The sequence below is a fragment of the Peromyscus eremicus genome, chromosome 4, assembly GCF_949786415.1.
Source record: "Peromyscus eremicus chromosome 4, PerEre_H2_v1, whole genome shotgun sequence".
In the NCBI taxonomy this organism is placed as follows: domain Eukaryota; kingdom Metazoa; phylum Chordata; class Mammalia; order Rodentia; family Cricetidae; genus Peromyscus; species Peromyscus eremicus.
Genome location: NC_081419.1, coordinates 37,832,319 through 37,856,353, shown reverse-complemented (window position 1 = coordinate 37,856,353; position 24,035 = coordinate 37,832,319). Strand labels below are relative to the sequence as shown.

General features: G+C 40.8%; 1 protein-coding gene across 14 annotated transcripts in view; it reads right to left on the bottom strand.

The window, feature by feature from the left end:
• Pkp4 (plakophilin 4) overlaps window positions 1-24,035 on the bottom strand; it is a 225,997-nt gene that overhangs the window by 45,121 nt on the left and 156,841 nt on the right. For 10 of the 14 annotated variants that reach the window (XR_009378791.1, XM_059260491.1, XM_059260493.1 and 7 more), the window contains 4 exons: window positions 8,496-8,627; window positions 8,200-8,387; window positions 5,098-5,647; window positions 828-1,016 (listed from right to left, as the gene is read on the bottom strand). Coding sequence is in view for 13 of the 14 variants with exons in the window: in XM_059260491.1 (XP_059116474.1) it covers window positions 828-1,016; window positions 5,098-5,647; window positions 8,200-8,387; window positions 8,496-8,627 (1,059 nt within the window). In the remaining variant the exon portion in view is untranslated. The remainder of the gene's footprint in view (window positions 1-827; window positions 1,017-5,097; window positions 5,648-8,199; window positions 8,388-8,495; window positions 8,628-24,035) is intronic. The other 4 variants (XM_059260496.1, XM_059260497.1, XM_059260498.1 and 1 more) reach the window with 1 other exon arrangement.

Genomic DNA, 24,035 nt, shown 5'->3' with positions numbered 1-24,035 from the left:
TTCTCTGGGAGACCAGACTTTCCATTTCTTGTAAAGAAGCAATGTAGTTTTGTATTTGCTAGTTGACCTGGGAGGGGTCTTCCTGAGGTGTGCCTGTGACGGTCATCACCGCTAGCCAGACTTCCATGGGCATATTATGAATCTCTAAGATTTGGGGTTTTGGGATACTAGAAGCTGCCTTTGAGACTTCTCAAAAGCACCCCTATGGCAGCTTCTGGCAGTGCACACCACAAAGGCTACAGCTTCCGGCTTAGCAGAACCTGTGGTAAGAAAAAAGGGTAAGAATTGTGGTGCATGAGTGTGAGGCTCAGTAACCTGTTTATACAGGTTTCGACTGCATTCTGTCCAGCTCTGAGTCTCTCACAGATGTGAGTATTCAGAGCAAACCCCACACGGAAAAAAAGAGTGAAGCCAAATCAGCTTCACCTCCAGGCTGACTAAATCAGCCATTAAGTCACTCATGTGGATCATTTCAACACCTGGTTCAGGCAACAAAAATCACAAAGAAGCACTTCAGCAAATGGCTGCCTTTCTCTACCTAATATGCGTCTAACCCAAGGGAATCATATTTACAGCTTTCCAAATTCATCCCTAAATTAACAGCACAATCACTATCTTCATGATTGGATTACACCATGGTAAAAATATATTACCCCTAAGTACGTGCTAAATGAACTTCTGCTTTACTGTTCATTCGTTTTTTGTCTCATCTGCTTATCTGACAACTAACTGGGCAACACGATCTTCTTCTAATGGAGAACCCAATCTCAGTAAAATCCTCCTCTGCTGGGCCAGGGAAATGAGGAGGGCAGCTGCCCGGGGCCCACCTGAGCCTGTGCGGTACAATGCCGTCTGCGATCCTTGGAGTTCCACAGTGCCGTGGTTTGGGCTGCGGTACACTGGACTGTAGTAGGTCCTCCCTTCATATATAGGAGTGATATGCAAGTCAGGAGACACGGCTGAACGAAGTTCTTGCCCAAGCTGACTGTGCTGGCTGGCATAGGAACTCCGTAAGCCTAGAGGGAGGAACACGGCCCCATCAAAACTGAGAAATTCACGGTGAGGTTGAAATCATTTACCCCAAATTCTAGTCCCAACCAACAGGACAAGTGTTAGGTCTGAAGACGAAAACTACTGGAGTTTTATGGCCGTGGTTCTCAACCTTCCTAATGCTGTGACCCTTTAATATGGTGACATCCAACCATAAGATTACTGTTGCTACTTCATAACTATAACTTTGTTACTGTTATGAATTGTAATGTAAACATCTGATATGTGACCCCAAAGAGACCCACAGGTTGAGAACCGTTGTTCTACAAGGAGGAAGGCCTGGTATGAAAGGGACTCTGGAAACCTTGTGTTTTTAAAAAGAAACTTTCTTGGTAGCAAGAAAGAAGTTAATTTCCTAATAAAAATTTATTAAGTTTGATTTGTTAAAACTCACTCTCCAACTATGGATTACTTTATGACAGTGACCAAATAGAGAATGTCCCCTTCTGCCATGATTACCATTTAAAGATCATGGCGTCAGGCACCGCATAAGTGCTATTTGGTCAGTGGTGGATCGTCCATCGGTGTTCCCATGAGACGGTAGCACATGGTGACATCATCATCAACTTAGCTTGTGTAAGTATCCTCTATGTTTGTACAGAAACAAAACAGGCTGACACATCTCTTGCTGTAGCCTGCATGAAGGGAGCCCAGCTGTAGTAGCAGTGATCTGGCCCCTCTTCTGCTGCCCACAGACATGCTCCATCTCACCAGCAGGGAGAGTCTACTGTGTTTCCATGGCTGTACCCCAAAGCCTGAGACACTATTTATATACTATGCTTATCAGTAAAGGCTGATGTGTAACAAACGTTTGAAATATATTTATTAATTTACATATGGGTTTTATCGGAAAATACTGGAAAGTTAATGGCACTAAAATCTAAATATTACCAGCAAACTAGTAACACTATGAAATACTGGTTTACTATTAGTGATCACTATGTTCTTCTTTCTTAAAAAGCAAACGAAATAAAACCCAGACTTGTTCTAACAGGAACTCAGCACTCGCATCTACCATCTTTCTAGTATAAAGGAAAATGCAAAGGTACTATCTAACATTAGATGATTTAAGATACTCTGATTCAGATTGCAATGTTTACACACAGGGTTCATGATAGAAAGGGGATTTCAAACACACATATTTTGTTTTTAAAATTAAGTCTGCATTCTATATTATGCTGGTCAGAAGTTTGTGATTTGTCATTATTAGTAAGTAAAACCTGTCACTTCATTAGGAATATTAACTAAGATTACCTTCCAATTATAAGCAAAAGTAAGTCAGCCTATATTTGCTTTTGAAATGGCCAAAGGTAATACAGTAACTAGTTGTAAAAAGGATCATTGCCACCTCATTAGTTCAGTTAATCAAATCACAACTAAAAGCAAGTGGAGTGGGCCATTGAGATGAAAAGTTAAGGGCCCAAAGAGAAGTGTGTATACCCTACGATGGAGACATCCATGCTTCAAGGCCCAATGATAGAAAGCCTGGATACATCACTTACTACAGCATCATTTACTCAATCAAAAGTCTATTTGCAATCCCCCAAACACCTTTTTGTTCACTTATTACAAAGATGATTCCATGTGATCCAAAAATTTCTATTTAAAGCATTTAGAATAAACCAAATTTATCTTTCAAGCACTGATTCTTTTCTTCAAAATTTTCCAAACATAATTATACCAAAATTAGTGTTTTGGGCCACATATATTTTTCTGTGGTAGGAAATACATTTTATACTCATTATGATATCAATTAAATTAAAATCATAGCTGGACATGGTGGCTTACACCTTTAATTCCAGCACTTGGGAGGCAGAGACAGGTGGATCTCTGTGAGTTTGAGGCCAGCTTGGTCTACTTGGTGAATTCCAGGTAACCAGTGCTATGCAGAGACCCTGTATCCAATACAAAACAAAACAACAATAACAAAAAATTCACAATCACCAAATGAATCCATAAATTAGGGTTTACATTTAGAATCAGTGGTCAAGTAGACAGGAAATAAAAATTTCCTGAAAATCCTTTCTTTCACTCAAAAGTCTAAGCTTATTTCTAGCAAACTCAGCAATGGAAGGCTAGTTCTTACACATATGTTTTCTACATACATACATGTATATATATATATATATATATATATATATATATATATATATATATATATATATATATATATCCATCACTCTCCATTAGCTGGGAATTCTGCATGGCTCTTCCACACAAACCCAAGGGAGCACAAGTCCTTGGAGCCACTGATCTGTTGGAGTTCTGGGGTGTGGGATGCTTCATAACTGCCTCCAACATGACTTGGCTGCATGCTTCTCAGAGGTCTTTAGAAAACACTTAAGTCAATCATACCCCTCTGATGACAAAATGATAAAACGGATCATTTCACAAGTAGGAATTTCTCTGGGCTCAAATCTGGCTTCATAAGAATTTGTTAAATGAGAAAAAGCTTACAAAGGTTTCACATTTTCTAGAGGCCATAAGATAAAATGTATTAATTTTATCCTCAAAAAATATTAAAGATTTTAATAAAAAAGCCCCAAAAGCAAAGCAGCAAGAAATACAATGGAGAAACAATGTAACTTATTTTAAGTATAAAAACTTCTTATACATTTAAAAAATTACAGAAGGCCTGAGCCTGTGTTTTTATGATAAAATGGATAATAAATAAACTTTTAACCTTAGTCATAACCTAGTAATGGCCCCAGTTATACCATCTTACCCATCAGATTGGCCCATTCGAGGTGATAGTATAAGGAGCCAAACTCAAATTACAGGTCAAAAGAATACAAATGCATGTAGCGTTGGAGCCAACTTGACAGTCTCTTTCAAGGTATGCACATACTTTGATAGAGCAATTCAGCTTTGACAAATAGACCCCATAGGTAATACTGTACTTATTTATATGAAAGGTTGTGTCCCTGGCAACTAAAAATAACAAACAGACAAATGCGAATTAATGGGGAAGCAATTAAACAAACCATACCACATATATAAAAGGAGTATTGTGCATCTCTTAGAATGAGTGTGAGCTCTCAGACACACTGTGAGAAAAAAAGACACAGAACACAGGTATGACAGAATATTCCCTGTGTAACACACTCTTCTCTAGGTTATTCACATGTAGACTGAACCGGTACATGTGACTGGGTGAGGGCAGGGGAAGACCTAGAGACTTCTGCTCTTCATTTCAACTTTTCCAGTATGGTTTTAAATTTTACCATTCTGTATATATCTTCTTTTTAAAAAATCTTTCTAGCAACGCATAGGATTAAAGTCGGGGCTTTGCACATGACTAGACAAGCATGCTACCTACCACCGCCCTCCATCCCCAGTCCCAAACACACACTTTTCAAAGAAAAATTCCTTTTACTAAAAAGAACAAAGTCATTACAGAATGTAGAAAATCTTTTATGAAAATCCCCTGAAGGGGACAGATATAATGCCAGGAACCTGGTGTCTTTCTAATTTAATCCAAATGGCATTTAAAAGAAATTCATAAGGGCTTTGTGCATTTCCCATCAGGGTGCCTAAATCAAAACAGTAGGATATGGGATTCATATTCTAGTACACATAACTATAGAATTCCTCATGAAAAATTCAAACAGGTATTCTGATCCCATATTATAATGTATCATTATATTGTGATATATCAGTATATGATAAGGGTGCATGGAGGTAAGCCTAGATGTTCAAAACCAACCCTTCATTGGAATATAATACTAATAAAGAGCTTAGGGGTCTAATACATTTTTAAAAAATTCAGTGTATGTGTGCATGTGCACACATACACACACAATGACACTTTATATACCATAATATTTTGAGGGGAAAAATTAGATGCCTCACAAAAGAGTTCTGTGTATATATTATACAGTTTCATACATAAAAGAACTAAAGCTTGAAAAATAAATTAACCTTAAGTTTACAGTATAACTTTTCAGATCAAACTCCCAGGCCTTTCTTTCCCCAATGATTATCATTTCCCTGTGAGCACGGGAGGACTCACACCCTGGGCTTTGTACAATGCTCACCCATCCTCACCTGTCAAGCTGTCTGGCCGTGGTGGAACCATCCTCTCATAAATGTCATACTGCTGCTGTCCGAATTGGTCCATGTCATGAACAGTCCTTTGCAATGAAGGTCCCAGATGCTGTGGTACAGCGGTCATCCCCGAGCGTTTGGGGGATGATGACCCCACTTGGCCTTGGGATGGGGAAGCTACTCGAGTCTGGGCATCTGTCAGGGTCAGTGGGGACCCCACCCTGGTGGTGGTCTGGTATTGAGGGGCTGGTCCGTTAGGATTGGAGGTCTGTCGGGAGGTGACAGAGCCAACCCGGCGCACAGCTGTTGGGGAGGCGGGTCTCTGTGAGTATGGAGAGGCGGCCCGCTGAGCAGGGAGCGTGGTGGAGGAGTAAGCACTGGGGTTCAGAGGTCGGGAGTCGGTCACTGACGGAGAGCCAAATCCACTACCCAGAGAAGTTCTCAGTGACCCCCTTGAAGGAGACACGCCTGTGCTGGTGACATAAGAAGGAGACTGTGCTCTAGATGGAACTGAACTAACTCTTCGCATGGCCCGATTGGCTACTGATGGCTGATGAGAGGGGGAGAAAAGAGAACGGGTTTATCCAGGGTTTTGTGTCCATTGTCATTACAGAAATAAAAACGCACATAGCTCCCACAGAATGTGACCCACGATTTCAGGCAGCTGAGCTTCTTCTCTGCATTGAGCTTTAGCGTAAGATCTTAGCTTTTGCTTCTGCTGTTTTTGGAGATGTAATTTGAATACTAAAACTAGTCAGTAGAAGAAATCTGAAGACATCTAATAGCTCTTTTTTTGTCTTTACGTTTTTCATTTGTTGCCTCTGCATTTTCCGACACATGAAATGCTTTAACTCCAAGTGCTACAAATGACTTGTGAGCATGAAGGGCCCTGGGGCCATGTGCTTGTATCATTCTCTGCAAGTCAAACTGTGGCCAAGGCAATGCATTTTGTAGAAAACAAAAAACATATTTATTTTATCTCTCAGCCTAAATGTAGCGGAGGAGTATTTATGGACAGCTGGTCTTTATGGGTTGGCTCTGTTAAGTTGGGGGACGTGTTTTTTCCAGTGTCTAATACATGAACGTGTGGATAGTGCCTGAGTCCAGCTCTCCTCGGATAATTTAGTTCAAGGAAGAGCCTGGCCAGACAGGTGTCCTAGCCAAATCCTTAGCTCTATTTTCTTTTGAGCTCGTCTGATATATGAGCCCTTAGCTTTAGTTTAGCTGGTGGATTTAAAGAGATGCCAGTGAGACACCCAAGAATCTGTCCCAGGAGAAGCAATGCTCTAAGACACCCGAGAATCTGTCCCAGGAGAAGCAATGCTCTAAGCCTTTGTTGCCTTTCTTGGTCTTAGCAAGCTGGAAAAGACCAGAATGGAAAATGAACATTTCTATCATGGAATAGTCTGCCATGAATCTGTAGACTTCTACACACAATGGTATGGGGCACCCTTCCTGATGTTATACAACAATGAAGAAACTGGACAGAAGTGGCTGAGGGGTGTGGGCACGAGGAAAGGAGGTGGGCTGAGGGATGAAGACAGGCCTTAGGGCTCTGGATGACGGGCCCTGCTCAGTTATTTCTGGAGTGCAGCTACCATCTACCTCTCCCCACTTGCAGTTGTGATGGTGAGGAAAGAAGCAGGACTTTCCGCAGCCTCAGATGTCACCAGCAAGCTGGCTGCTCGGACACCTCAGGTGGCTTCAACTTCAGCACTTCGGGACAGTAGGGGTGGTGCTAAGGGGACGTGGGGAGGGAGGGATGTGGAAACTAAACAAGGCAACAGGACAGGGCTTAAAAGGTCAGTGTACAGTTGGAGGGGTCGGATGTGTGCTTGGGTGCTAACAGTGTCAACAATGCACTGACCAACGGAATGACACCCAACTTAGATGGCTAGATAATATGCTGTCCAGACTACATGCAAACGAAGTCACAGAGACCTACTTATAATACAACGTTTCTGCACTAGGGACAAAATCAGCTTAATACAAATTTTTACTTTTTGAAAACGACATAATCATGACTAAGGATAAAACTGTAGCTAAGGTAATTATACAAAAGACTAGAGTACAGCTGGTGTGGAGACCCTCCAACGCAGATGAACATCCAGAGGGGCTCAGTGTAGAGTGCCTCGAACTTCACCACACACCTCTACCAGCTACCAAGTACATGCATGGAGAATGTGCAGGCTGGGAGCACAGTTTCGAGTAGCTGGCTACAAGGGTAAGAGCTACCTTTAAGCTTAAACGTCAAACACTTAACTTTTCCTAAACTGATGGGCAGAAACGCCTACAACTGTATCACAGCACTCTCCTGTAGTACTGGGAAGCTAGTCCTCTGTGGTGTGTCCTGCAGTGTTTCCTGGGCTGCATTGTGAGGAACACAGTAACCACCCAACTTTTCTCATCTTTTTGCTACTTTTCAGCAACTAAAGGATTTCTATGGTACTTGGATAGAGTGCTAGTCCCATTGGCTACTATGGCTCTTAATTCTTACATAGTCTGGTGGGACGATGTGAATTAAGTGGCAACAAGGAAGCAAAGGAGCATTCACAAACATGCATGCAATACTGTATTTCTGCCTATTGACTGAGTCCTAAGTTAACAGAGTGGATATGCCTCCACACAATGGCTCTAGAAGCACATGGATCCAGGAAAAGAAATACGCTTTCAGTGAATGATTTCAGTGAAGGTGGGCACTTTTGCTAAGAGTAGACTACATCTCATGTCATGGAGGTGGAGAATGGTTTTCTGTCCTCTGGGACACATTTTAGTGCTGGAATTGCTAAGGATTAGGATCCCCTCCGAAACTATGCCATCCTCACACTCCCTTTGGACTGCTCATATCAAATTTCTTGTTTCCAGAAGAATTACTCTACTGCATCTAGGAACTTATAAAAATTGATTAGTTAAAAGTAAATTAATTCAAACAAACATAATTTCAGGCTTTCTGCTTGAAATATCTTCAATACAGTAACTCAATCAGTATGCAGTGATTCGATGACTTTTCACTCCTTCAATTACACACGTTAGCTTTGCCCTTTGGAAGTGATGCCTTAACAGTTCCATAACTAAGAGAGTATTGCTAGATGTCTGACTTACCTGAACCAGTGTTTGTCCTTCAGCTCTCGAATTCCTCACCACGTGGTTACTCGTTGGTCCCGTGAATGGATGCTGTCTACTGTCTGCCTTGCTCACTGTTTGGTTGTTGTGGAAACTCCCTGCTTCCTGGTACCCACTGTCAGAATAAGAATTCATTTGGGTCGAACTTCTTGAGTTTCCCAACGATCCTGCAAGAATGAAACAGTGGGAACACCCTTATTATACACTTCTGAGGCTCACTTTCAAAGTGAAAATATGAAAAGAAAATCTAGTGTTTAAAATAGAACACAACAGACCCTCACTTTCATGGAGAGACGTCTGTTCTGGTGAGTAGAGTGTCCCTTGTTCCTGCTCTGTCCTGATGAGATAGTTGTTGGGATGGACAGTGTCAGAAACTCGAGGTTTGCTTACACCAGTATTTGGCACATCTGTAAGAAAAGAAGTTTATAGCTGAATTTAATGACATTACAGAAGACCTTGTTAAAAGGTACAGATATTTGTCGATAGCGTCCTATAATCCATAGGTTACTAGAAGGCTCTGTTCACCTTAGCTGCAGTTAGTGAATGTGTTCCCCACACTCAGTTCATTATTATTCTTTGCTCAGTTTCATGAATGTTGTTTGTTCTGGTTACAAGTCCCAAGTTAACTTATGTATTGTACGACATCAAAATCTGAAAAATGTATCTGTTTCCCCTTGGAAAGTCCACCTTTCACAGCTTCCTCCAAACACATTCAGAGGTAAACTAAGAACGATGGCCAAATATTGGGGTGGGGTAGGGTGGGGGTATAGATCTGAACTGTTTAAAACAAAACACAAGACGGACTTACTTTATAGTTCTTGTTACTTACAGTCAAGAGAAGCCTGCAAAGTATTGAGTCACAAGTCTCGGAGGCACTAACATCTTACCTACCTGTTTCTTTGTCCTTTTAGTTTTCCCCAGGGGAACCTATACAGGTCTAACCTGGTAACTGTTTCTTCTAACCACCCTCTCTCCCATAGCTTGTTTCATTTCCTATAGTACCATTTGCTACCTTGACCTTAAATGACACTCACCATTACCCAAACCAACTCATCGGCGTCTCCATCCTAACCTGTTTTTTTAATGCTGTACTGAGGTGATATAGCTCACGTTGGTTTTGCACACCACTCAGATACCCTCTTTCCTTTCAGACATGAAACATACATCTCTCCATGTTTGGGTTGTCCCCATTTGATCTCCGTTTTCAGATTTAACCTTTATGGAGCTAACACACATTTTCAGAAATGCTGCTTCACTTTCAAGCATTTTAGCTAATTCTGAGTCACATTCTGAGCTCAAAATACAACTCTAAGGATTTCAATGTCTTCACTAGGATTTCTTCCTTCTTTCCTAGGGATCTAGTATATGCGGCACTGTAGGAATACTCTTTAAAGTAAGTTCAGGGAGGCAGACTTTGGTCTCCTCGGTGCTGCTGCCTCCTCAGTGCCTTGGGTAGTACCTTCTACTCAGTGGGTGCTCAGTAAGTATCTGCTGAACAAACTGAGTAGCAATAGCAGCGCTCCTTTACTGGGTACCGATTCAGAGTACCGTGCTATACCTTTATTTATGCATTCAATAAAGTTGATCTATGCAAAACAGAGTAAAATTTTCAGGCAACACTAGTCGAGCTGGTCTAGAGGAGCATATGAGAGAGAACTGGGGAATCCTAGTGCATTCTGAGCCTTTAACGTGATGTCAGATTCAGGCTGAAGTTGTTTCCTGGCCTGTGGGAAGAGATGCTGACATTCCTCACAGGGGCTTCTAACAGCCTGGGTTCTGATCCATCATTTGACAGTACATTTCTAGGCGGTAGAAATCTGTGACAGCTCTGAATTCTCAAGTCTGGAATTTTAATGTAAGATTTCAGCTGCGTGTGGCCTCTCTGGTAGATGGTAAAACATCCTCTGAGTCACTGCCAGGGAGTTAACATTGAAGTAACCTGCTTCATTTGTAATCTTCTACTAGGGGTTTCTAGAGTTCTGCACATGGCATATAGCAGTTGCTGAAGGAGTCTGTTAAGGCTTCGTTAGCACACAGAGAGTATGCCGGGCTAGAAGAGTCACAGGGAACCAGAACGACCACAGGCCCACAAGGGGCATTCACTCAGGCGGAGCACACTGGGCAGGCGAGGGGAAGAAGAATAAAGCTGTCCCAGAGACTGTCGCTGTCCTAGACCGAGCACACACACACATGCACGCGCACCTAGACCAGAAACACATGCCAATCTTTAAAAGAGACAGACTTTAAACACCTCCTCCATTCGTGTGTGTGTGTGTGTGTGTGTGTGTGTGTGTTACAAAGACTGATCCTAGGCCAGTGCTTTACCGCTGTACTGTATGCTCAGTCCTAGTTTTAGTTAAAGTCTACAATGCCAATACATCAAGGAGTCGGGTCAGAAATACCAAGTGGTATGCAATGTCTCAGATGAAAAAGTTTCTTTGCAAGCCGGGCGGTGGTGGCGCACGCCTTTAATCCCAGCACTCGGGAGGCAGAGCCAGGCGGATCTCTGTGAGTTCGAGGCCAGCCTGGACTACCAAGTGAGCTCCAGGAATGGCGCAAAGCTACACAGAGAAACCCTGCCTCGAAAAACCAAAAAAAAAAAAAAAAAAAAAAAAAAGTTTCTTCGCAGAAACCCAAAACACCCACAGTTTGTATATGGTACCCTTAGAAAACACAGAGAGCCAAACCTACAACTATACAGAGCTTTTACCTAGAAAAAGAGAGAGTCACATCTTAAAATTTTGAACCTGGGCTACTCTGTCCTTTTAGCCAATGGAATATAATATTATCTCAGAAACCATGAGACAAGTAGTTGAACCTTTCTTCATGAAACATATACAAGGCTGGGATGTAGTTCATTGGGCAAGCAATTGCATAATGTCATGGGTTCAATTCCCAGTACTGAGGAAAGAAAAAAATTGAAATTAATCGTGGACTGGGGAAACAGTTGGGAAAGTGTTTGCTTTGCAAGCTTGAGGGCCTGTTAATCCTCTAAGCCACATAAAATGCAGAGTGGCATCATGCACTTGTAATTGCGGCATCGGGGAGGGAGAGACAGGAGGGTCCCTGAGGCTCCCCAGCCTGCCAGTTTATTAATTGGTGAGCACAAGGCCAATGAAAGACTGCCTCAAAGGAGGTGGTGGTCCTGAGGATGATAGCCAAAGCTGTGTTCTGGCCTTCCCCCCATTCCCCCCACACACATACAAACACATCTGCACATGTACCGGCACACACAAGTACTCAAATATGCCATCCACATACACACATTAAAAATAAAACCTAAACAAATTGAGAGAAAATACAAAGGAGTATACTGATTCTACACTGGTCATACCAAAAATGAAAACATACACAGAAAAAACCTAACACAATTAGTATCTTTAAAACTGGAAAAGCAAATCAAACAATATTACTCTAAAAGCAACATTATCCATGTATCCTTGGAGTCGTATCCTCTGACTTTTTCTTTTTTTTCGATTCAGTGCCCTAGGAGCCAGAGTACAGACAGCAAAGGGTACTAGTAAGATGACTGGGTACTACAATACCACATTGCCACGCTAGCAGAGTCTAAACAGGAGAGCTATGTAACTGAGTGTAGAGGGAAGAGGGGTTTTGTAGCCTATCTCTAAGCAAACATGCCAGGTAGAGTTGTGACAACTTGATAAAAAGATCTATTTAATATGAACTATAAATCAATCAACCTTTAGACTATGCACAAGCTCCTCAGCCATTTTTCTCTTTCTGTGCAGCCCATCAGTAAGTGTCCATAAGACAGCAGGTGCTGAAATGCCTTCTCATTCATTTCAACAGAGTTAAGTGGCTTTCAAAAATAGTTTTGCTACTATTCACTGTGTTTCCTTGAACATTTATTAACTTACAAAGCATATACAGACACACACACACAAATGCATGTACTTGTGGTCACAATGCACTAGATAATCAGAACACCAGTTTCCTAATTAATTGAAAAAAATTTTCTTGATTTTAGAATGGTGAGGGTTGTAGCTATCAGTTATGAATGACTTATGCAATCTTACTTTACAACATAGCTTATGCGGATTGGAAGAAGGTACTATTCCAATTCAGAGGAACCAGAGGCATAAAGTGCAGGGTGAACCATCTCATGACTAGTACTGTAACCTAGAATACATAGTTGGCGGGGCTGTGATTTTTATTTGGTCAGGATAGGAAATCAAAACATTTCAATGATGAATGGCATGTGAGTGTTACTTTCAACTGCATCCTGAACAACATATTACTCAAAAGATATCACAGACATGTTTTCATAGGCATTTTCAAACATCAGTTAGCATCTTCCAAGAAAGCGTGTACCTAAAAATAGAGCCTGAACATTTTTTAAGGTACAGTGGAATCTCCTTCTGCACCTAAGAATGGAAGATAATGGAATCATGGTCCTTCTGCCTGTCAAATTTCATCTGAACGCTCTAATTTTTTTAAAAAAGATGATTAATTAGCAAAAAGTTTCATCTATGAAAAATATTAGCAGGTTAAGGATAATAATGAAAAACTGACATGTTATTTACCTCATGAAGTTCCTAGTTAAAGAAGAAATATAACATAGATTATTTTATGTTTTCTGAAATATCCACCTCCAAATAGAACACACACACACACACACACACACACACACACACACACACACACACGGAACATTTGCTTAGAGAAAGTCTTCATCAAAGAATCTGGAGTCATTAAAATGGCTCTGCTTTGTTAAGCCACATGCCACGCTGTTAGACTGTATGAGGCGAGGGAGGTCTGCACTGTGTAAATCACCATGGCAACAGGAGCCTAGAGCTCAGGGGAGATTTTTGGCATCTACAACACTGTAACGAGTCTTTCACAGCCCAGTACGCTGGAACCTCGGGCTGGGTTCTCCTTGCTGTTCTCCTGTCTTCCAAGTGGCTATGGGGTTTAGGAGATGGGAATATCTAATAGTTCCTTCCAACTCGGGCCTGTGAACCGAGGAACACAGCACGAATCTTCCTGATGGACTCTGAGGCTCTCACTCCTGAATCGACCTCAGATGCAGGAGGAATCTACTTTCTACAAGTACAGAAATGCCTCAGAGGCCTCCTATGCTCAGAAGCAAAGTTCCAGGATAAGTTCTGAAAGAGGACCTAGGCCTGGTCCCAAAAGGATTCCTCCTATTTAGTACTTTGTGGTATGTATGATGCATCCTTACAGCAGACAACCAGGAACAGAGGGAAGGAGATCGCTTGGAAATACTTTTGGAGTGAAAGTTCCAAACAGGGTGATAGAAACATGGAACACAGAAAGGTTCCCTGGTACATGGAAAAAAGGCAGGCTGATAATTTAAGAATATTAAAGATACATATGAGTTTGCTGACTCAACTAAAAGTTACTGTGTGCCTATAATCCCCTTTCAAGGCTGGATTTTTAATGGAAGTACAGATTTGAGAGAGAGGGTTGAAGCCCACGTTTCATAAAATTATTTCTAGTCTGGTTTTCTTGACTATGTCTAAGTGCTAATGAATATTCATACCAGTCTTTAAATATTCATGATAGCGCTGAAATTTTGCTCATCTAGAAAATGTTATATGAAAAGCTCTGGGAGACAGAAAACCATTGATGAAGTGCCTTCTAGTTTACTTCCAAGTGCTCGCCCTGAAGTTCACGCTAACTGCTTGCCTGTCTGTGTCTCGGTTGTGGCTGAAGCAAACTTTTTGTCTGCCCACTGATGCACTGATTTCCACAAAGACAAACTTGAAACGTGATTTAGTTCTGTGCAACACCAAAGAGATGCCTCATGATGAACACTTTAAATTCCTGAATTTTATCCTAGAATGTGAAACCATTAAAACAATTCCAGGGAAAAAGAAGGAATAGGGGTTCCCATACATAACCATGGCAAAATGAGTGTTTATTAGCTGTTTGTAGTCTGTGCAGAAATTAACACACAGGTGTTTTACCCGACAGAAGAACACATGCTTTGTTACTATAAAAGGAAAGCCGGCAAAAACAAGAATAAATATAAAGTGGGAAAAGAATGGACCAGATACAAAGTTAACAGCTAGCTACTCTGAAATGTCCATGGGCCTTGGATTCATTTTGGAAAAGTTGAAGAAAAAATTAAGGAGCTGGGTATGGCAGTGCATAACTTTAACCTTAGCACTTGGCAAGCTGAGGCAGGAGGATCACAAGTTTGAGGCCAGGTGGCTACAAAACCAGATCATCTCCACACAAAGCTTAAGGAATTCATGGTGATGTAAAAAGTTATTAACTCATGGGGAAATACAGCCAAGCACTTGAAGTCATTCTCAAAATTTTTCATGGACAGATTTTATTTCTCTTGGAAAAAATTACTCTTAAACATAGAAATGAGACTATCAGGAGGCTGGTGAGATGGCTTGGTCATTATGAGGGCTGGCTACTCTTGCTGAGGACTTTCACTTTGGTTTCTGGCACCCATGACAGGAGGCTCACTATCACCTGCAGTGATCTGACACCCTTCTCGGTTTCCTGTGGGGTCCTGCATCCACGGGCATACACACATGGTCAAACCAAATGTCTTGAAAGAAAGAAATGGGAGTATCTGAAATCAGGAAATACGAAGATGCTACAGATTGCTTTTGATAAAAGCAAAACCAGGCAGGCATGGTAGTGTACTAGGGATGGAGGCAGGATCAGCGTAGGGTCATCCTTAGCTACACAGGGAATTCCCGGCCAGCCTAGGCTACCTCAGCCCTCTTCTCTACAAACATAACAAAGCAAACACCCCTGTCACCCACCACACGAAGCTACTAAGGATGACATTCCCTAGCAAGGAACATAAAGGAGTCTTCTGAAATAAACTAGATAAATTTATCCAGGCAAAGCTAAGTGTGAAACAGTGCACAGCAAGGAAGTGGGCAATTCCAGGTGGGAACCCCAAGCAACAGCCACAAACAGGACCTCAGTCTCTGCACTGAGGAAGGGGAGGAACGCAGAGTTCGCAGACTGGGCTATTTCTATTACATTTTAGAAAGTTATGAAAGATTTCTTCAATTATCCCAAAAGTGGGAGAAAACTTAAATCTCTGTATCAAACATAAAATACTAAATAGTAAAACTTTACACCCTGTACTAGTTTTACTTAAGCTTTGAGGTGGCTCAGAAACAGCCAGATGCATGTCTGTTGAAGTTAACTTCTAGTATTCTTCTTTGGTGATGGCCCAAGCACAAACAATGATAATTCACAGTCCTGGAGCAGAAAGGCTGGTTTTCACTATTCAGCACCATGTAGGGAATGGCTCCAGGATCTGCAGATGCTGTGGATGCTGAAGATGCTTATGTATTTCTCGTGTGTGTGTGTGTATGTGTGTGTGTGTGTGTGTGTGTATGAGACCATCTCACATAGCAGCGCAATCTGGACCTTTATATAAAATGAAGGGTAGTTGCATCTACACCCAACTTCCTATACACTTTATATTCAGACTACTTATCATAACCAATAAGATGAAAATGTTAATCAAATTATTGTACTGAATTATTTAGAGATGACAAGGTGAATGAAGTTCACACAGACACAATTATCACAGCCTAAACATTATGCCCCTGAGCAACATGATTTCACAGTTTTTCCATCTGCAATGGTTGGCTCTGTGGTGGTAATGAAGGATAGTACAAGTATTTTTGCTTAATAAACATTCACTTAAAAATCTCAAATATGCAGAAAATATGAATTAAATTAATACCCACTTGCCGGAAAACCCATGTCATCTGTTCCACAGTAAGTTTCTTTCTATGATTTATGGGTGAGAAAACCCTGTACAATACAGCCAACCTTTTCTGTCTTTTATTCAGGTCACTTTGATGTGTCATTTATAACAATTCTAATATCATCTATTTCTCTTTTTCCTTTCTTTGTTATAGAATCTTAGTACCTCTTTTAGCAAATCATTCATCTCTAAATATTTCCACGTCCCTTTATAAAACCAGGACATTATACAACTGTAATTACTTCAATGTCATATATTGACTTCACAATTAATTTTCCTGGTGTCTTGAAAGTGTTTCTGTTTAGCTGTCTGACACTAGTCAGATCAAAAGAAGACTCTGTTTTATTGGTACAACTGTTACTTAAGCCCCTTAATGTAGAAAGGGATGATCACTGCTAATTTTCATGTCTTGTCTTATTGAGGAAACCCCAGCAATAAATTGGCTTCAAAGCCTGAAGATTATGGGCACGTTGTTCCAAACCCCAATTCTGAATTTCACTGTGTGTGGTGAAGCCTGAGCACAGAGCTTAGAAGCCCTCCAGGGGATCTGATGTACAGAGAAGTTTGGGACCATCTGGGGAGAGGGCTGGAACCCTAACTACTCCAACGATGGTAAAGAAGGTTGCTTTCTGTTTGTTTGGGTGGTGGCTATCACATTCATTTTAAGAAGAAAATATGTCTGATCTTTTGAGCCATGTATGAATCCAGAAGGAAGCAGAGCTGGCAGGACACAGTACAATAATTCAATTATTCCAAGGTCATGATGCTTTCCAGTGCCTGTACGAACTGATCAAATAACGACTGTCAGCATGTGTTTCCATCTCTATGGAATGCTATGATTTACGAATATTTAATAATGAGTTCTTTAAATGATTGTATTCCTTTTAGTGTGCCTATAAATTGAATGATATGAGTATATTTAAAAGAAATGACTTTTTAAAATCTTATTTAAAAACTTAATAACTCACTGAAAATTTAAACATGCATCAAGATTTCCTTCCTGCACTCTGGTAATCCTGAGCACATGGAGATGGGGCTCTAGCTGGCATCCACAGAGGTAGAGACCATTAAGCATTTTTAACAGGCAAACTGCAATGTCAAAGTGTAGGCAGGTACTCCTGCCCTGGCAGGCCCAGTTCTAGACATCTATCTGACAGAGACAACCAGATATGTTAAGGAGATCTTCACCCGTTTGACCATCTCCCGTTTGACCAAGTGAAAAACTGAAAGGAAAGGAAGATTCCACTCAACTCTTAAAGAGACAAAAACATATCTTTATATCCTTACATAGAAACACAAGATTTTTTATGAGGTTGAGAAGGAGGAAGAGAAAGAGGAGGAACAGGAGAAGAAGAAGAAGAGGAGAAAGTCACAGGACAACAAATAGCATGTGGTAATTTGTGTGAAGCAAACAAAATTCACATCTATGCTTATTTACAGAAAAGAACATAATACACACCAGCTATTAGTCCTCTCTGTGTGGGTCGATAGGGAGCTGTGCTACAGTATAGGAAGGTGTAGGAACGAAGCAAAGTTTTTCTTTACTACAGGTGTTTCTAGACGTCTAAGTTCTAACAAACAAAAAAGCGTATTTTACTTTTCTAACAGTTCCTTCTGTGTCTGTGACTAAGTCAGGCCCACACAAACAAAGGGGGTTTAAAACCTGGACTCCAAGTTTAGGTTTTACAAGAAACTCTTATCCTCCTGGCATTTAGAAGAGAAATAGGAAGCGAGTGAATGTTAAATTTTGTCATTTGTACAGTTGATAGCCACAATAAATCACAACACCCAAGATCTTCAATAATACAGTAGTCATTTTACACATGAGCGCTGATCTAATAGTCTATTTGTTACTATGTACATATAACACCACTTCCTACTGTATCCCCTTTATGAATTCGCCACATTTCTATTGAGGCATAACCTGCTCCAATTTAAGCTTGTGTCTTATCTCATGATGAACTAAAGCTTTTTTGTGTTGCAAATTGCTTGTTCCAGATGGAGAAAAGACAGAAAGAAAAATTGTCTTAAGTCTAGTTTCTCATCTATCTTCAGTATTTGTGTCTGGGGGCTTACACTCACTCTGGTGGCAGAACTTGTATCTATCCATTTTAGAAACAAACAAAAAATCTCTCTACATATAAACAAAATGTAGAGCCTACCATTACAGTCTTAAACTTGACAGAATACATTAACTTCTAATGTCACACAGGGCTGAAATCAGTGGACAACATTCATAAACCATGACATTTCAATACACTGTATATACAGTAAATGAATTCAGTACTTTGAAAGTAAGTAATTGCTTTAAAATTTCTATTTGATTACAATCCTTTCCTGTCCCTTCCACATTTAGTATGAAACATCGCAAGTCCTTACTACACAGAATTATTGTTTTCTCCCTACTCATTTGAATCTACTGGGCACATTTATGTAATGCCCGTGGGGAACTACAAGTTTCACCTATTTCATTATCTTGTGTCATTTGTTGATTTGTTTTTTGAGAAACCCTAATCTTTTTGGCCTCTTGAATTTCTAATTTCTGAGTACCAATGCCCCATCACTTACTTAATATTCATTAATCTTTTGAACACTTCTTTCTAGGAACCATGGTAGTGTTAAAATCAGTGGGCCTGGCCAGGCCTGGTGGTTCAGGCCTGTAATACCAGTTACTTGGAAGACTGAAGCAGAAGACCCCAAGTTCAAGGCCTCTCTAGGCTACAGAATGAGTTTGGGGTCAGCCTGAGTAATTCTGAGCCCTTGTCTCACTATAGAAGTCAAAGGAATCTGGCAATACAGTTTGTGGCAGGTGGTAGAAGACTTGTCTTATACGCACAAGGCCCTAGCTTTGATGCTCAATATGAAAGAAAAAAGGGAAATCTCTTTGCCCCTAAACAAGAACAGTAAAACAATGGGTTTTACTGACTGTGTGGTGGGCGGTATAGACCAGAGCCTTTCCACTCTGCAAGGTGGGTGTTTCCAGTCTAATCCAGTTTTCTGAGACAGATTCTTCCCATCCCCCCACTTCTCACACAGACCCTTTCAAACTGGCAACTTCTCAGATTATAGTGATTTTTTTTTTTTCTGAAACAGAAAAACTGTGAAATTGCGATTTGTAGCAACTTACATTTCACAAGCTATGGCCTGAGCATATAAGCAACAACCAGTGAACGGTGACAAAAGAGCTAATCTTGTCATCTTGGCTTCATAAGCTTCTTTCTGATGGCTAGACACTGTTACAGTTGTCCATTAGAAAAAATACAATTGATGTGTTTTACCCCTATAAAAAAAACCCCAAAGTTTCTTTTCATAACAGATATTCCATCTACTGCGAGAGTCTATGTGCCCACGTTGGCTTTCTCACTCCCTTTGGCCCTTTACTATTAGCACATGTTTCCTGATATCCTGACATTATTTTCTATTTCAATATATGCCGTCTTAAGTTTACCTCACTGTACAAGTATATAACATGTTCAGAGACATGCAAAGATAAATAACGAAAAATGATACACTTATGAAACAGAAACAGAAGGCAGCATGGGAAGGCACGCCTTGTGAATTGTTAGAGCAGAACACAGGTTACTAGAAATGTGAGACTAAGAAAAATACAAAGCAGAGACACAAAACGGTAAATTCTCCTCCTCATGAAAGACAAAAGAAGTCTACCAATGTTTTATGACGTGAAAATATGATGTTGGTGATGTAGAAAATGCAGAGGGATGAAGAGAGCAGCAGGCAAAGAGCTGAGGAAGCCCAGTGCTCCAGAGCCGCAGCGTCGCTCTGCAGGCAAGTGGTACAGACCCACAAGATGCAAGGATTTGGTAACTGCCATCTCTTCCTCATCCTTTGGGAAGTGTCTCTTTCCAAAAAGCCCACCATCCTTAGTGCAGGGTAAATACCACATATCATCTACCAACCACTGGACAAAACCAGATCTTCCTGAGCCAAATCACAAAGAAATGGGAGTTTTTCTGCTTAGTGCACCCCAAGTTCTTCCGTAGATGCTGCAGTAAGTTGGCTATTTAAAAACAAAATTCAACAGCTGGGCTCAGGTTTGGCATTTCAACAGAAGGTAGCATCCTCAAGATCTCTCCCAGACATCAACGCTGTGCCTTGCTAACAATTCACCTTCTTCCTGGAAGGCTTTTAAGGGAATGAACTTTTCAAACCAAATCTGTAAAACTTTAAAGAGGGAGAAAAAAAGCAGAGAACTTGTCTGCAAGTAAATACAAAATACAAGGATGATGAGAACAGCAGCGGACCTTCAGCTGCATTCCTTCTGTGTAGACATTCCTTACAGAGGGAGCCAAGGAAGAGAATAAAGGTGTCTTTTGTTGATACCAAGCCAAAGACACAGCACGCTGAAGACCTTTGAAATACTTTCCACATGTCAAAACCACCCCTGCTTATTCTGGGCAAGATGTTCATAGTACGTTCTGTCTGGGCCTCTACACACACAGAATTAATACAATAAGGTTTACTACAGTAAAAAGAACATCAAAACTCATTTTTATTACAATTATTAATCTACACTCGAACTTGTAAAGGCAGCTATTATCTACTAGAAAAAAGAGCATAAAAGGAATCGGATTTTACTTTTATTCATAAAATCAATTTTCAATTTCCTGTCCTTGTAGCTGTAGCTTACTGTCGTGGCCACAGTTTAGATGCCGTAAGCATGGCTAAAAGCAGGCAAGTATCAGAACAGCACGATGAATTCTGTGAGGCCAGGAGAAAGCACACGGACTGCTGCCATTCATGGCTGTTAGAGCTGAAAGTGAAACCCACCCTGCAAAACAATAAATACATGAATATAAGACCCGGATGGGAGTAAGAGTTTGGGTTATGGGGCTCTAAGAAAAATAAGGGGCCAGGTCATTTAGGGGGCGAAGAGGGATTGTTGAGAATTGTTGCAGCTGTATCTCCCTGATCCTGCTGTACTGGGGAGGGAGAGGGGTATGTGGGCAGCATTTAATTGTTATGTATTTGAATTAAATATATTTAATGCTTATACATGCATATATTTTATGTATTCTTATATATTTTACATATAAGGAGATGAGTGGACAGCCTACTAGGGTGATGAAAAGTCAAAAAGGAAAACACACACACACACACACACACACACACACACACACACACCTGTGCAAACTTTTTGAAAAACTTTAACAAAAATGTCAAGCACATTAATGATTATTTGCTACTTGCCTATGACACAAATCCTAAAGACCTAAGTGTGGGGATGAGGGAAGAAGGGTCCAGGAGGTCCTAGATAGTGCATTTCCCATCATGTGCCTTCATCTTTCTGTACTGTGCATCACACACACACTGAGCACCCCACACCTGCCTGGTGTTGGTAGCTAACACTCTCTAGCTGCCCTCTCTAGCTCAGGAAGCTAGGCAGCAACAGCTGGGTGGGAGAGAATGGCAGAGGAGACAGGTGCCACTCCATCTCAACTTCAAACAGTGTTTCTGCCACAGAGTACATCTTCCTGGTTTCAGGGAATACTGAACAACTCCCACACAACCCCTGTGCCAACTGTGGCAACTCTAAGACTCTGACAAGCCAAGCACCTCATTGCCCCCAGCCCTGGGAATGGTGGCAGACATTCAGCAGCATAAGTCTCTAGGGTACTCCACTATCCAGCTGAGTCTCTCAGCTCTTTCGACCTTACTTTCATAACTACAGGTTCTCTGTATCAAATTCCCTATATTGAACTGGCTGGTTCTCCTTTCCCAGCCAAAGTCTGATGCAGAGATATAGCTCTTATTGCTGGACCATAAAGAACTCTTACCCATCAAATAGTAACTCTCCAACAGGAGAGAAGGGTACTGACTCTTAGGGAAATTTATATTTTTCCAGATACAAAAGACATTAGGGAGAAGATGTAAGAGGCTCAATCTCATAGACTTGGAGGGAGGGAAATTGAATATAATCTTGTCAGAAAGCAACTTGGTTACATATATCAAAGACCTTAACAGCATACATACACCATACACACTTTTCTTCCTAAAAACCTAGTGAATATATTTTATATAGTTATATTATCAGTTATTTATAGTAAAAATCAGAACAAACGGTAATGTCCAATAATGTAGATATGGAACTATTTATAGTTCTCCTTTCTGGGTCTCCCTGCCAATTACGGTAGTTATAGTCTCTGCTGCAATTCCCCATTAAATCTGAAGATGTGAAGAGGGCAAGGCTTCTGCTATGAATGCTGGCAACTGTGTGCTACACCCATTCAAGGCTCTCAAGAAATCCAAATCCTTATTATGCAATACTAACGATGAATTCATAGAAGAATTTCAGACTCAATAATAGATACTTAGCATCTGGAGAGGCAGAGGCCAGCTTGTTCTACATAGAGAGTTCCAGGCCAACCAGGGATATACAGTGAGACCCTATCTTAAAAACAAACAAACAAAAAATAGCAAATATAACCATGTAGCAATGTTCTGAAGTTTGCTGAAAGGGCAACTTTGTACAACACACAGAAAAACTGAGATGAGATTAATTATAAATAATTATTTTGTATTTTCCTATATTTTATAACATCATCCAATGGGTATGTGTACAGCACATTTAGAATTGGGAAGGAATTTTATAATAAAATAGATAGGAAGGCAGCTAGTAAGATTGAAGTACAATCTTTGCCATTTGCCACTGCTTGAAGAACAAAAACCAGAAACTAACCCAAGAAAAAATGATGCTGGCCATCACTGAAGTGCAAATAAAAAATTAGGAGATGCTACATCATATCCGCTAAGATAGCTATAGTAACAAAAGTACCAAGTGTGGGAGGGCTGTGGAAAGCCCTATACTTTATTAATAGGAACAGGTCCAGCCACTCTAGAAACCACTCTGCTAAGTGTTTAAAAGGTTCAACTCTGAGTTACCAGCTGACCGAGTGATTCTCTTCTTAGATACACACCTAGGTAAAAACACACACCCAGAACGTTTCATAAATATTCATAGCAATAGCCAAAAGGAGAAACAAATGCCTATTGACTCATGAATGAATAAAGAAAATGTTCTCCAATAACCCAGCATTAGGTTATTTATCAATAAAAGGAACTGAGTACCTTGAAAATGTGATGCTAAGCAAAAGAAGTCCATCATGATGGGCCACATCGCATAAACCCATGAACTGAAATGCCTGGAATAGGCTAATTCATAAAGAAAGAGATGGTGGCTGCTTAAGAGTAGTAGTTTGGGGTAGAAAACAAAGCTGATGGATAGAATGTATGTGGCATCTTTACAGGTGACGGTACCACTCTGAAATTAATTGCGGCGATGAGTGCCTAATTCAAAAATACTGAAATGTGCAGTTTAAATGTGTAAATTGTAGGGCATGTGGGTTATATCTCAATGAAGTTATTATATATAGAAGACAGAAAGAGCTGCAAGGGAGACAACATGATCAAAGTCACAACAGACATGTTAAATTTGCAATAAAGAAAATCCCACAAATGCTGGGCATGGTGAATCCCAGCAGCAAAGGGCTGAGCCAGCCAGCCTGGGCTATGACTCAGTGAGTTCCAGGACAGCCTGGGATGCACAGAAAGTCTCTGTCTTAAAAAAAAAAAAAATAAGAGGAGGAGGAGGAGGAGGAGGAAGATGAGGGGGACAAGGAGGAGGAGGAAGGCAGCAGTGGTGGTGGCTGGCAAGGACACCATTTACAATAGTGGTAATGTCCTGTTAGGTTACCAGGAGTGTCCAACCTTTTGACGATGCAACATGACACAGTCATCTACCAAGTTCACGATCAAGAGTATGCAACTGAGTTGAGAGAGAGAGAGAGAGAGAGAGAGAGAGAGAGAGAGAGAGAGAGAGAGAGAGAAACAAACCCAGAATTTCATAAAGTTTTCAGTAAATTTCCAATTTTCCGGGCCATTCTGGAGTGCATGGACTCACAGACTGTCTGCTGGACATGCCTTCAGTGTAAGGGTTTCAAGGCACCGAGGAAAGCGGTTAAGAATCAGAATAAGCTCTTCAGAGTTTAAAAAAAAAAAATCACAACATTTTGTAATTTTTTCGAAGTATACACTTTGCTTCTAAATTGACACATTCGCC